The 14,951-nt window shown below is 46.0% G+C and overlaps 1 protein-coding gene across 5 annotated transcripts in view; it reads right to left on the bottom strand.

Annotated features, from left to right (window-relative positions):
• The window catches only part of Sfxn5 (sideroflexin 5), a 116,382-nt gene that overhangs the window by 69,852 nt on the left and 31,579 nt on the right, over positions 1–14,951 (bottom strand). For all 5 annotated transcript variants that reach the window (XM_055617628.1, XM_055617625.1, XM_055617626.1 and 2 more), the window contains exons 4-6: positions 6,388–6,414; positions 5,824–5,878; positions 3,527–3,552 (exon numbers count right to left, since the gene is read on the bottom strand). In XM_055617628.1, coding sequence (XP_055473603.1) covers positions 3,527–3,552; positions 5,824–5,878; positions 6,388–6,414 — 108 coding nt within the window. The remainder of the gene's footprint in view (positions 1–3,526; positions 3,553–5,823; positions 5,879–6,387; positions 6,415–14,951) is intronic.

The following is a 14,951-nucleotide window of genomic DNA, read 5'->3' as shown; positions in this document are numbered from 1 at the left end:
TTTCTTTCTTTCTTTCTTTCTTTCTTTCTTTCTTTCTTTCTTTCTTTTCTCTTCTGCTTTATTTTCCTTTTGAGAAGTGATCTCACTGTGTTGACCCAACTGGTTTCAAACTGCAGGGCTCAAGCAACCCCCCTGCCTCAGCCTGCAGTGGAGCTCCAACTCTAAGCACAAGCCAGGGAAACTTGCTTCAAAAGAATAATTTTACATAATACTTTGTATGTACACAAAAGACTAAAACCTGAAGCTTAAGCCAAACTTCTAACAGAGGTGACTTCTGGGAAAGAGTGGGAGATGAAGTATGTCATAAGGGCCTCTGCTTCTATTATTTAAATTCAAAACTAAGAAGACAGTCACATATTGTTTATATCAATTTTATTTTATTTTTACATTTTAATAATTCTTAGTCAAGTCTTATGTATCTTAGGGCTTTGAACTTTGTGTAGCTGAAGCTGGCCCTAAACTCCTGCTCCTCCTATCCCCATAGCCAAAATGCTGGGATTACAGGCATGTGCTACCATGCCCAGCATTAAAATATTCTTTATATAAAAAAAAAAAAAAAAAAAAAACTCGTGGTGGTATTTTTGAATCCCAAAGAACATATTCATATATTACTTGTATAAAATATACATCTTTTTTTTCCTTTAATCCTAGAGATATTTTTGAACTCCAAAGATAAGAGAAAAATATATCAAATGATTCCCAAAGAAATGGAAAAAATTTACTTACAAAAGAAAACACATTTAAGCCAAACATTGTTCATGCCTGAAATAAGAAGACATTGCCTGCAAGGCAATGATACAGACAGAGGATGGCCCACGAGCTCCAAATGCTACTCAAAAGAGCATTGGAGCCAAAGGCAAAGCCTGATAGTCATACATCTGAGACAGCTGTTAAGAGTCCAAATCATTAAAAAAAAAAAAAAAAAAACTGGCAGGTGTATAGAGGCAGAGGCTAGAGGAAGAGCCAGATTCGGTGGCACAGGGCCATAATCTCAGCCCTCAGGAGACTGACACAGGAAAATGAGCAGTTTGAGGCCAGCCTGGGTTATATATAGTCGAACCCATCTCAACAAAAAGACAGTGCCCCAAAATGTAAATGGAGTTCTTGGTCTCTCTCTGTTCACAGGCTCCTTAGCAGAACCTATCAGACAAAAGTCCTCAAGGACTGAGTTTGTCTTTTCCACCTTTGTGTCCCCAACCTTACTGAGAGTCCTTTATGAAACAATTGTTAGGAGAATGCAATCTTAGACACTTCACTTTCCTGGGAGTCTCTGCTGAAGAGCCTCTGAGCACTTGTAATAATAGTTATTCAACTGAAAAAAGAAAAAAGACCAAGGCAAATGATATGCCAACCCCTTCCTGGGTTGGTGGGCACATATTTGCTATCTGATTCTTGATATTTATAATGCTTATATATAGAATGCAACAAAAATAAAATAATGTGAGTGAGTGCTCATCACCAAAATTAGGAGGGTCCTCTTCCAAAGGATCAACTGAGAACAAGTGGAAAGAATCACTCTAATGTAAACCAGGAATAAAAATGGAAAAAAAATAACAAAGTATAATCAATAAGCCAGAAAAAATTGAAAGCCAGGCTTTAAAAGGGTACGGATAAAGCTGAGTGGTGGTGCCACATGCAGAAGCAGACAGATTTCTATGAGTTCAAGACCAGCCTGGTCTACAAAGAGTTCCAGGACAGCCAAGGCTACACAGAGAAACCCGGTCTCAAAACAAACAAACAAACAAACAAACAAAACAACAGCCATAAAAAAAGAGTGGGGTAGGGTGGGGTGAGGATAGAGCCTGGGTGGAAGAGTGGTGGCCTGCAGGAGCCCTGCATTCTGTCCACAGAGTCAGGTAAGGTGAATACAGTGGTGCACACTTGCAATCCCAGGACCCAGAAGATGGAGGCAGGAGAACCACAAGTTCAAAGTTGGCCTCAACAACATATCAGTAATGGTACACACTTGTAATTTAGGCCCTCAGGAGGCTGAAGTGGAGGGTCGAGTTCCAGGTACATAAAGTACCTCAAAACACCAAAACAAAGCAAACCCCCCCAAGTACCCCAAGGACTAAGGCTTAACGCTAACAAACTTCTTTAGCATGCACAAGGCCTTAAGTTTGATCAGGAGCATTAGGGGGAAACATTGAATTTTTAAAAAATGGAATATTGGGGTAGGAATAAAAGCTGCACAGGAAAACCTTGTCTCAAAAAACCAAAAACAAACAACAAACAAACAAAACCACAAATTTCAAAATTAAAAGTGCGTATGTTCTATCTCCTCCCCCACACCGCCCCTTCTTCCCAAGACTCCCTGCGCTCTGCCCAAAGTTTGCTGTGAGTCTTCGCATCTGCTTCGATTCCCTGCTGGGTGAGTCTTTCAGAGGACATCTATGATCATTTCCTGTCCTGTTCCCTCTGTTCCACCGCTTCTGGTGTCTATCCTATTTGCCCTTCTGATTGAGAATTAAGTATCCTCCCTAGGGCACTCCTTGCTATTTAGCTTCTTTAGGCCTGCACATTTTAGCATGGTTATCCTATATTATATGGCTAACACCCACTTATAAGTGAGTATATATACCTTGCTTGTCTTTCTGCTTCTGGGTTACCTCACTCAGGATGATCTTTTCTAGTTCCATTCCCCCTTTCAGTGGTCTAGGGAAAGGGGGTGGGGAGAAGAAGAAGGGTAGGACTGGGAGGAGATGGGGGATGGAGCTACAATTGAGATATAAAGTGAATAAATTGTAAAAATAAAAATTTTAAAGTGCATATGTTTACAATGAAGTCTCTTACACATGCACAGAAGTCTAGAGGGTAACAAGAGAGGGTACACTCTGCTGTTCGTGCTTTCCACTTCCTCAAAGGACAGTGGAAATGTTCCTTTTTTGTAGGAACCAACAGGGATGATGGCACCGCTTGCTTGCTGGATTCCATCCCCTGCCCACCCGCAGCGAAAGGTGCAGTGAGCGAGCCCTGCTTGTCACTCCCAGGCTGTTTCACAGATGCGGAACACACAGCCATACACTATATATACTATCACTTGGCACATTTTTAAACATGATATAAATGACATCAGCGAGTATTACTACTGTGCTACTATTTTCTCATTCAACACTGTTTTCAGACTTAATCCATATTCATAACACAGAATACTTAACACAGGAAAGAAATCATGAGCAGGGCTAAACCCGACTCCAAAACCAAACAAAAAGAACACCCGAAACCCTTTCTGAATTAATTTGCAACTTCAATTTCCACAAGGTGCCCTTGTCTTCCCGGTTCCTTCGGAAAGCCACAGCCTCTAATAGGAGGGTCCAAGGAGCTTTCCCACCCTTGGGTGGTCTAAGTCAGACTCCTTTGGTGGAGTGCTGTATGGCAACAAGGGAAAGGAGGCAGGCACACACCCTTTCTCCCAGCAGTCCCCCGCTAGGACAGTGAACTTCTGCCAACTATTTATGAACAATGATATTGTTAGACATTTAAAGTTTCATTTTGGAAAAGAAAACCCTTTGCAAGCAAGACTTACAATTGGTGTCCCGAAAGGAATGTAACCTGTGGATAGGGAAAGAAAAGGAGTCAAGTCCTATGAACCTTCTGAATCCCATGAGGTACCCAGAAGCCTCTGGCGCTTGCTCTGCCCCATGGCTTTGGTGAAGAAGCCCAGGACAATCACAGAGAGACACCAAGCCTTCCCTTGACTCAGCTCTCCCCAAAGCAGAGGGCTCACTGTCTTCTCTGACTCACCCCTTTCTCTGTTCCCCAACTCCAGCTCCCTCCAGAATCTAGAGGCTGGCCCGCAGGCAGAGCAGCCTGCTGCTCATCACCAGTGGCCCTCTGAACCATTTCCTCTCTGAGATACAATACCTACCTCCCACCCCCATCCCTATGGTTTTATCTCCCAAGGAGCCCTGAGTAGACACTCAGGGCTTCCTTTAGTCTTTTTCCCCCCTTCTTCTTCTTCTTTCACCTCACAGCCATTCCTGGGACAGGAATTCCCTGTCCACCTGAAATGAGCATATGTTAGATGCCAGATCATTTAAAAGCTCTAATGTCTGGCTGGCCAGCCTCCAAGAGCAGTAGAGCGTTGGGTGAGTTTCAGCCAACATAGGTCCTGGCCTATGTGCAAGGCTTCTGCACTGCTGTTAGTGGGCAGCCTCCTGTTCCTCTGTTATTATAGCACAGCCTCTGACTTATGCTAAGCAGTCAGCTGATGGGCAGGCACCAGGGTCCATACTTATGAGTTGCATGGAGAACCAAGGTTCACATTCTGAGCAAACACAGCTCTGTGTGCTGGAGCCACAGCTCTTCTGTGCCTCCCTCTGGGGACAGGGCCAAGTTTGGGGGTTGGAATAAGGGTGCTGGAAGAAATGCCTGCTTCAGAAAGGTCCAGAATTACAAAAAAAGACAAGCTGGGGTACAAGCCTGCTGTGCCAGGAGAGGGACAGTTAACAGCTCCAACTCTAGGACTTATATGTACAGCGCCTCTGTTGCCTAAGGCCTTTACAGCAAAGGCTGGGCCGCTGCAGTCAGTGTGACAGTTCACAGAATGGCATCACACAGCCACATCTTAGCTGAGTTTCTCTCTCTCTCTCTCTCTCTCTCTCTCTCTCTCTCTCTCTCTCTCTCGTCAGGCTTTCTGAGGCAGGGCATCTTCATTCGATTGAGGTCTCCCTTCCCAGCCAGGTAGAGGCCTTTTCCAACAAGCAGCTCGGAAGAGGTGGCAGCACACTGGTGTGAGTATATCCCTCCGCAGAGTGACCTGGGGCAAAAGCCAAATCTTCTCAAAGCCAAAGGAAGGGCCCCTATCTCAGCATGAACTAGTTACTTGCCCCCAAGTGTGAAACACACAAACTCGCCCTTAGAAGCTGCCAGACAGGGATTTCCTGCGTACAGAAACTCACAGCCTCTGTGCACACGGGCTCCACAGAACAGATCCCTGCCTTGTCTAAACAAAGGTTGCGAGCACATACTGCACAAGTCAGCCCAGAAGGGATGTTAACAAGGTCAGAGGACAGTGAATCTGGCTAAATGTTATGGCCTAGGACAGGAAGCAGATGTTGAGAAAGAATGCATTGCAAGGGTCAAATGGGACTTGTAGGAACCACAGCCTGCCCACAGCAGGTGGTGTGAGACTGCTATTAGGGAAGATTTTGTGACTGGTTAGAGGCCAAGATCCACTGCAGAGGCCATAGCTCCACCCAGGTCACAAGGTGGAGAAGGGAGACAGGTGTGTGCCTGTCTAACATGTTAGCGTGTCTAACGTGGTTGAGCTAACGTAAACACACGGGCAAGAGTGTGGCTGTGTGTGTAACAGGCTTTGCCTTTCTCTGGTGCTGTGCTGTAGCAACTGCCCCCAAATTGACAGAATGACTTCTGGAGGGAATGGGGAGCATAAGATGGAGGTGCTTGAAACAATCAGGGTGCTCACAAAGTTACAAGATGCCCAAGGCCCTCTCTGAGGCTACAGAAGCAGTAGGCCTCAGGTGACTCTTCAGGTGGTGCTCTGTGCCAGGTGGACAGGGAGTGCCAGGGAGGCATCTGTCATGACTTGACACCTACACCGTGATTTTTTTACTTTTTGGTAATAATCCTGCCTGAGAGCCAACAATGCTCCTTTAGGTGACCTAGTAAACTTGGTGGTTCATCAAGAGATTTGAGTGGACTGTTTCTTTGGGATGCCATTAGCACACTTTCTAGGGTGAATACATGTTTTTTCACATCTTCCCAGGAAAGTTCATACAATATCTGAGATGTGGCCACTCCTAGCTCAGCCACAGCCAGCACCACAAGCTGGGCAGAGCCAGGAGGATCTCAGGAGCTCACCTGACATTCTGAAAGGCATGAAGATCTTCTCGTTGGTGTCCGGGTGTAGGATAGCCTAGTGGTAGGGAGAGGAGAAGCAGAAGGGACAAGCAGAGGTGTGAAGGATGAAGACAAGGATAGCTTCCCCAAGAAGATCCTCCCACTCATGAACCTCTGTTGCCTCTGGACAGTTGGTTTCACCACTTCTCATAAAGGAAAACTCATATATAAGCCATGGTCAGTGTCCTCCTAACTTGACTTCCAAGCCATGGGAGCCAAGACTGTGCCCACCTTGAAGTCTCCTTGCCCTCGCCTGTCACACAACAAGGCACAGAATCAGGCCTGGTGGACAGAACCCAGTCTTTTCTTAGAAATTTTAGAGTTCTCAGGGGTGAGGACAGTCAGGCAAGAACCCTAGCATTCAGATGCTCAGGCCCTGGAGTGCTGGGAGGAAGAAAGGAGTGGGGAAAGGCTAGGTACCCAGTAGCCATGGGGTGAGGGCTTCTGCTGGACCCCTGGAGCAGGTAAAGAAGGTGCCCAGTAAAGCACAGAGAAGGAGAGAAAAAGAACCCAGAATTGTATTACCTGTTTGATTTTCTGTGCACTCCAGAGCTGGAAGAGAGAGAGAAAAAAATAAGAATTAAACACTCATGGTAGTTTAAGCAACACGACCCATGTTTTCTTTCCATTTTTTTAAGATTTATTTTTATTTATGATTATATAAGAATCTGTGGTGGTTTGACTAGGAATGGCCCCTGTGTGCTTGAATGCTTAGTCCATAGGGAGCGGCACTATTAGGAGGTGTGGCCTTGTTAGAGTAGGTGTGGCCTTGTTGGAGGAAGTGTGTCACTTCCTCTAAGTGGGGCAGGCTTTAAGGTTTCCTAAGCTCAAGCTACACCCAGTGTGAGACACAGTCTCCTTCTGCTGTGTGTGGATCTCTTAGCTACCTCTCCAGCACCATGTCTGCCTCCTTCCCATCATGCTTTTTCCATGATGATAATGGACTAAACGTCTGAACTATAAGGCAGCACCAAGTGAATGTTTTTCTTTAAAAGAGTTGCCACGGTCATGGTGTCTCTTCACAGAAATGAAACCTTGACTAAGCATGTTATCTGTGTGCGTATATACCACATGTGTGCATGCTTGTGGAAGTCAGAAGAGGGTGTCAGATCCCATGGAGCTGGAGTTGCAAGCAGTTTTGTGAGCTGCTCCCTGTGGGATGTGGGAACCAAACTCAAGTCTTCAGGGTGGGCAGCCAGTGTTCTAATCACTGAACCACCTCTCCAGCCCCCAATTAATTATTTTTGAGACAGGATATCCTGTAGCCCAGCCTATCCTCAAACTCAATATATAGCTGACGATGAGCCTGAACTCTTGATCCTCCCAGAGCCTGCACCTCCAGAGTATCAGACTGAGGTGTTGGACCATGCTCAGCTCATGGAGTCCCAGGATGAAACCCAGGGCTTTGAGCATGCTAGGCAACCCTAGATCCCTAGTCCACTTCTTTTGGGGTATTTTTTTCTTTCTTTTTGCTAAATTCAGTGTTTCAATTGGCACATATTCATTATGGCATTTTTATATGTATATGTCATTATACCTGGCACGTGTCATGTTTTTTAACCAAGGGAATTTTGAGACAGAGTTTTCTGTAGCTCAGGGTGACCTTGAACTCCTGTCTCCTTCCTTAGGGCTGGGGTCACAGGTGGTACTATGATAACACATGCTTTTTTGTTGTTATTGTTTTGTTTTGTTTGAGACAGGGTTTCTCTGTGTAGTCCTGGCTGTCCTGGGCTTGATTTGTAGAGTAGGATGGCCTTGAACTCACAAAGGCCCAACTGCCTCTGCTGGATTAAAGGAGTGTACTACCACCCCTGGTTAATGCATGTCTTTTGAATCAAGAAAACATGACAAATGAACATCAACACTGGATAAAATAGTGGCCTGTGAAAAGATATTTGAGCTGGGTGCTGGTGATCCCAGCAACTCAGGAGGATCAGGAGCTTAAGACCAGCTTGGGATACTTGAGACCCTATTTCAAAATACTAAACAAATTGATGTTTGAAATACCTAAATGAAAAATATCCTTTCTCAGTGAGCCTGGCTACCCATGCATAGATATAGAAAGAATTCAGACAAAATGAGACAACTTGGGAACTAAAGAGAACTTTAGAACCGAGCAGCATCTTCAGAGATCTACACACAGTGCTACAAGGAAAAGGGAAGGACAAACTCGAGCTCTACCACTTCCTGGATGGGAAGCTAGCCTTACTGCCTGTCTTCCCTCACTTCTCTTTTCTTTCCTTTCAACATTCCTTTAAAAAATACTTTATTTGGGCTGGAGAGATGGCTCAGAGGTTAAGAGCATTGACTGTTCCTCCTAAAGGTCCTGAGTTCAATTCCCTGCAACCACATGGTGGCTCACAACCATCTATAATGAGGTCTGGTGCCTTCTTCTGGTGCTGCAGGCATGATGGTGTATAAATTATAAATAAATAAATCTTTAAAAATGTTTTCTTTATTTGTATATGATATGTACATGTGGGGTACATACATGCAAGTCTCTACAGAGGCCAGAAGGCAGCACCAGATCCCTTGGCACGGGAGTTCTAAGGCACTGTGTATAGCTAGACTCGTGGCTACTTTGTGGGTTCCTTTTTCTACCACCCTTCTTAAAGGTGAAATGTGGGCATAGATATTGTTGAACTACTTCCTGCTGATTAGGGGCATCAAGTTCCTTGGGGCAAGTTTGATATTCACCATCAGGATATTCAATTTCTTCTACTCATCTCTTTGCATATGGACTAACAGCAACCAACTGCAACAACAGCATCCAGCAGCAGGAGGAGCAGCAGCTGCTGCCACAGCCTGCCTCTGGATGCCAGCACTTATACACCCTCTCAAGATTTCCATGCACTTGCAGAAACTATCTGTAGCTGGCAAAATCACACCCCTTTGAGAGCATGAGGCAAATCAGAGTCAGCTGCTGTGGACAGTCTGAAGCAGCCCCATATGCCACACTTGGGATTAAAACAAAAACACAAACACATAACAATCTGTGTTTTTAAAGAAACCAAAATTACAAAATTCTCACTGCAGTTGTGAGCTTCCTACTGTGGGTGCTGAGAATCAAACTCAGGTCCTCTGCAAGAGTGGTGTGTACTGGGTCATCGTCATAGCCCCATATTCTGTTCTGCTTTTCAAGACAATCTTGTGTATCCCAGGCTGCTCTCACACAGCTTTCCACAGCCAAGGATGACCTTAAAATCCAGATCCTCCTGCCTCCACCTCCTGTGTGCACATCACACTTTAAGCAGTGTGTGGGGCATAGCTGAAAAGCCCTCTACCAGCTGAACTACATCTGAAGCAAAGGCTTATGCACACAGGGGTCTGAACAGGAGGCCAGAGGTCGACATCAGGTGTCTTCAATCTGCTCTCTACCACATTTTTCTGATTCAGCTAGACTGACTGGCCAGTGAGCTCCAGGGATGCTCTTATCTCTGCATCCCCAGTGCAGGGATTCACGGCTTTTGCAGGGGTGCAGGGATCGAATTCAGGTCCTTATGCTTGCATGGTAAGCACTTTACTGAATGAGCCATCTCCCAAACCCCCCAAAGCTTCTTTTTACTATTCTTTGCTCTTTTTATACAGAATTATTTTAGAATTCTATATCTTGTTCACATATTGCCTTTTCAAAATCGTTATATGTGTACATATAAGATAGATAGATAGATAGATAGATAGATAGATAGATAGATAGATAGATAGATAGACAGATCAGTCTGGTTGTAAAAAGCAAGACCACTTGACCAGCGTGCTATAGATAAGTTGTCCTCAACCTACCTAACACTGCGACTCTTTAATACAGTTCCTCATATTGTGGTGACCCCCAACCTTAAAATCATTTTGTTGCTACTTCATAACTGTAATTTTGTTACTGTTATGGATCATAATGTAAACATCTGATATGTGACACCTGTAAAAGGGTCACTTGATCCCCAAAGGAGCTTTGATCCACAAGTTGATAACCACTGCTATAGTTTAATCAGTTAATTAATATAATAAAGGCAACTACTAGAGAAAGAAATATTGTGCACTTAAAATTTTTGATGAGCCAGGCTTAGTGGCATACACCTTTAATCACAGTAATCAGGAGGTAAAGGCAGGTATATCTCTGAGTTCATGGCCAAACTGTTCATAGTGAGTTCCAGGAGAGCCAAAGCTACATAGTGAATAGTGAGAACCTGTCCCCTCCCCCCAAAAAAACATTTTATTTTGTTTTGTTTTGTTTAATGAAATTGAGTGACTAGCATCCAAGTCCTAATAGCTAAAAGTTCCTTTGGTGTGTGGGGAATTAAACGTACAACAAAATCCCCATAGTTAGAGAACAGCAGCTGGCAGGTGGCTGACCAGTCAGGGGTGTGTGTGACTGAGCTCTAGTGGCAGAGGAGAAATGACATGTGCATTTCCTAGGCCTGTGCTCCCCACCCCTATATGTTCTGTTCCCCCCTGTGTGTCAGAACTAGGTGGAGCTGCACCACAGCTGTGGGGTGCTAACAGGACACCAGGGAGGGGAGAGATGAGCCAGCCAAGCAAATATTTCTTCCTTCTTAGCAGGAATTGTATCTCTACCAATCTCAAAGAGATGGTACACACGCTCAGGCGCTTTGGCCCATCTTGCCTTGTCAGCCACCATCTTCCCTTGTCCTCCCAAACACCTTTGACTTGAACTTTTTTTCTAAGTCAAAGCACACCTGTAACCCCAGCACTCAGAGGCTGAAGCAGAATGAGCCTGGATTCCAGGACAACCTATGCTATACAGCAAGTTTCAGGCCAGCCAGGCACATGGAGAGAAACCAGCTCAACAAATCAAACACAAGTAAACGAAAGAATTAACCAGAGCAGGGTATGGTGGCGCATGCCTATATGGCCCTGAACTCTGGAGGTAGAGGTAAAAGGATCAGGAGTTCAAGGCTACTCCCAGCTACACAGTGAATTTGAGGCCATCCTGGGCTACATGAAACCATTTCTCAAATAACCACAACAATAATCAGTCAGAAGAGAAAGGAGGTGGGATCCATGCTCACTTCCTGTCCAGCCTACCACACCAAGCCCAACTCAAAAGAATAGGTTAAGGACACTGGGCTTACAGATCTAGCTGGGTTTCTCTCTGTGACCTGCTGGTTAAAGGCTGAATTTAGAAAAGGCAGCACATACTACCCACAGTGGAAAAGCCACTCATGTAAGCAGGTCACAGAGAGCCACCCTGCCACATACAACCACACATGGAAGAGCAGCTAAGCCACGTGGTGGCTGGCCGTCCACGTGGAGAGTGCAGGCCGGATCCCCAGCATCTTCACAGCAACACACAGCAGCACCTCCACTCTGAACTGCAGCTCCAGATTTAGAGCTGACCTCCTTTGCACTCAGCGCCCTGTACGCCTCTGGCTGAGCATGCAACTGTGCAGTCCTGACCCCGTGGGACTGACTGGCTTTCGTAATGGCCCTGCATGGATCTGAGAGCTGAGATTCTGTTTGTTTGGCTCCCTTGGAGAACAGGGACAAAGGGCACTGTGGGGAAGCCATCTGGGTGGCCGTTAGAACACACAAATTCACTGATTTCAGAAGTAGCCAGTGTCTCAGCCGAATCTGCCTCAGTCTCCAAGTGGAGATTAAGGGAGGGGTGGGCTGGGGGGTCCCACATGCTGCTCGGAGGCAGGACACACCCCAGCACCCAGAGGGAGAACAACGGCCCCACCCCCAGTCTGGCTCACTTACTTCCCCTCTGTCTCCTAGCAAGCTGCTTCTCTAAACCTCCTAAGGCAGCGAAGACAGAGCCTATTTAAAACAACCTCCAGAAGGTAATTAAACAGAGCCTGAAGGGGACCCTTCTGTACGGGAAGGACGCCTCCATTCAACAAACAAAAAACTTCCTAATTGATCAGTTGGGCCCCATTGCATTATAGTGCACCATTAATTGTGTTGCCATGGTAACGCGCAGGTACCATGTACCTATTCAAGCCTATGTGGGGTGAAGGGAGCCCCTAATTATGCAGATCCAGGAAAGAAGATGAATGTCCTGCTTGCTTCTGCAGCACTGTGGTGTCAGCAGCTGTGGCTTCTCCCTTCAGGAAGCTTTTCTCAAGGTACAGGTCAGGCCCTGCAGAGGAACCCAGGTTTGAATTCAAAATCCCCCATCAGCTCACTAGATGTGGGATGATTTACTTAGTCTTTCTCAGCCTCCAATACCTCTTTTGTAAGACAGGGATATTTGTTTCCAAGTTTATTAAAAAATAATTCATTTAGTGGGCAAATATTTATTACACACCTACCTTATATTGAGCACTAAAGATATCTCAGTGTAAAATGGATGTGGTAGCTCAGTTGGTAGAAGGCTGTCTTAGCATGCTTGATGCCCTGGGCTCCATGTCAGCATCACATAAACCAGTCATGCTTATAATCGAAGCACTCTGGAGGTGGAGGCAGGAGGATCAGGAGTTCAAAGCCATCTTCAGCTACATACTGTGTTTGAAGCAAGCCTGGAATACAGACTTGAGGTTTAGCAGTTTCCTCCAAACTAAACTTTTCTCCAGGAGAGAGAAAAGATCCTGAGACTCAGAAAGTAAACAAAAAGTCGAATATCTGGGAAAGCAGAAACTTGGAAGATTCTGGAAGGTGTTTTCCAAGGGCTATTGAAGCAGATTCTAACTACTGAGGGAGGAGACTGACCAAGCAAGCTGAAGAGAGACTCTAGACTGCAGAGCACCTGCAAGTCATGGGATCACCATTTAAGATTATGGAGATGTTATCAGCTGTCCGTGAGCAGAAGAGCAAGAACCTTGGATATCTTGAGGTAACTAAGGGCATACACAAGGAGCTCATGACATTAGTGATGGCTGCAGGAATCAGGACCAGCTATGGGATTTCGATCCACATACCTGCCCCAAAGGACCAGGAAGCAGACAGAGCAGATGCGAGAGACCAAGACTGTCTGCTCCAAGTCCAAGACTCTGTAGGACCTTTCGGATGTCCCAGACATGATACGTGAGCAGGGCCATGCCAGAGCTAGGACCTGGGGCTCTCCTTAATTTCATACTGCTGTGGAGCTGATATGCCATCTCTGGCCCCTCTACTCCCCAGTCTGTGAAGGCCAGGGGTATGTGACTTTGATGACTGCAGCCCCAGGAAGGAGGCACTATGACAGCCACCACACACAGTCCAATTCTTCAGGCTCTGCAGAGGGAGGTGCTGCTCCAGGGGACCAGAGTGACAGGCTCACACCTAGAGTACTGTGCTACCCAATCACCAGATAGACCCACCAGGCACTACCACTGACAGCCAGAATGCAGCAGCACAGGAAACAGCTAAATGCCAAGCTCCAGGCCCATCCCCCACTCTCAAGAGGCCTGTAGGGGCTTTGGGGACAGTAAACAAAGCTATGTGAGAGGACAGCAACTCTCAGTTATCTGAGTGAGCAAACAGAATAATGTGGCCTCTATCCTCAAACTCTGGGAGCTGAAAGAAGTCAAAAGAGACCCAGCTCAGTAGCAATGGGGCATAACGGAGCAGGTATCAGGTCAGAGTTAGGAAGTGGCATTCTACTTCTGACAGGTACAAGGACACCAGAAGATGTGTGGACTCCTTCAGGCTACAGAGGGCTGGAGGTTCCATTTCACCATACAGACCCAAAGCCAGACAGAAATGCCACCACTGGGGAGTGAGACTACAGCCTGTCTCCCTACCCAGAGCTGCAGGGCAAATAGCTCAAGACAGACAGGACCTGCTTGATTGCCTGGCCTTCCTGTCTCATCACTGGCCTCGGGCCCTGCATGGGCACTGGGCCAAGGTACTGAGGTTACTTTGCCATGCCAGCCTCTAGCACATCCGCCCTGTTCATTTCTTCTAAGGTGTGCATCTTTGTCTGCCGCAGTCCCACTGCAAACTTGCGCATTCCTTTCTCTCCTTTCATGGATGGCATCCCCCCAGCCCAGCCCCTTCTCCATAGCTTACTAGAAAACCCTTCCAAGCTGGGTGTTGAGGCATACACCTTTAATGTCAGCACTCAAGGGACAGAGGTAGGAAGAGCTTTGTAAGTTCAGAGCCAGCCTGGTCCATATAATGTATCTATCTGGCCTGAGTGTGGGCAAGTTTCTGTTTCCGTTGATCTCTCACACTGTCATTTTTCTTCGATGTCAGTGTCTTTTGGTGGGGTGGGGTATCCTGTGAGGAAAGACACCCACCCAGCTTCATCATTCCTCTTTGTCCTGTAGTGATGAAATGAAAGGGGAAGGATAGATAAGGAAACCTGGGAGAAGAGGATGTAGCTCAGTGGCGAGCCTCTGCTGGGCACAGAGCAGACTCCAATTCAGTCCCCAGGACTTAGAAAGAGAGGGAAGGGGGCACCTGAATGTCAGGTTAAGATGTCTAAGATGCAGGACTTGGGAGATGGCTCTCTTAGGAAAGTACCTGCTGTGTAATCCTGAACACCTGAAGTCGGATCCCCAACACCTGTAAAAAGCCAGATGTGACAGTGTGCACTTGAGACCCCGGTGATGTGAGAGGCAGAGCCTAGTAACGGACAATGGCCACAGCCCAATCAATGAGCCCCAGCTTCAGCAAGGCACCCTTTCCCAAACTAAATGTGAGCAACTGAGGAACGGCACCTCCTGTTTTCCATACTCGATTGCACACGTGCACCTGCACACACTAACAAGTACATACAATGGAAACATGAACACACAAAGTACATCTAATATCTGCTCTAGGAGTTACAGAATGATAAATTTTCAAAGAAACAGTATAGCTGAATATGATGGCTCACTCTTCTAACCCTGAGGCAGGGGGATCACCTTGAGTTCAAGATTAGCCAGCTCCAGAATCAAGTGCTATCTCAAAAACAACAACAACAATATGTAAACATGTTTGCTAGGTCTGCTTAGAACTTTCAGATTTAAGGGAGTCACCAAAAATCCAAAATAATGATGTTAAGACTCAAAATAAGCTGGGCATGAAAACTCATGCCTGTGATCCCAGCATTTAAGAGGCTAAAGCATGAGCACTGCCATGAGTTTGAGGCTGAGCTAAAAGTGAGACCCTGTCTCAAGGAAGAAAGAAAGAAAGAAAGAAAGAAAGAAAGAAAGAAAGAAAGAAAG

The sequence above is a fragment of the Psammomys obesus genome, unplaced genomic scaffold, assembly GCF_907164565.1.
Source record: "Psammomys obesus unplaced genomic scaffold, mPsaObe1.curated_primary_1811, whole genome shotgun sequence".
Taxonomy (NCBI): domain Eukaryota; kingdom Metazoa; phylum Chordata; class Mammalia; order Rodentia; family Muridae; genus Psammomys; species Psammomys obesus.
The sequence above is the reverse complement of the archived record's forward strand: the minus strand, read 5'-3'. Positions and strand labels throughout refer to the sequence as shown.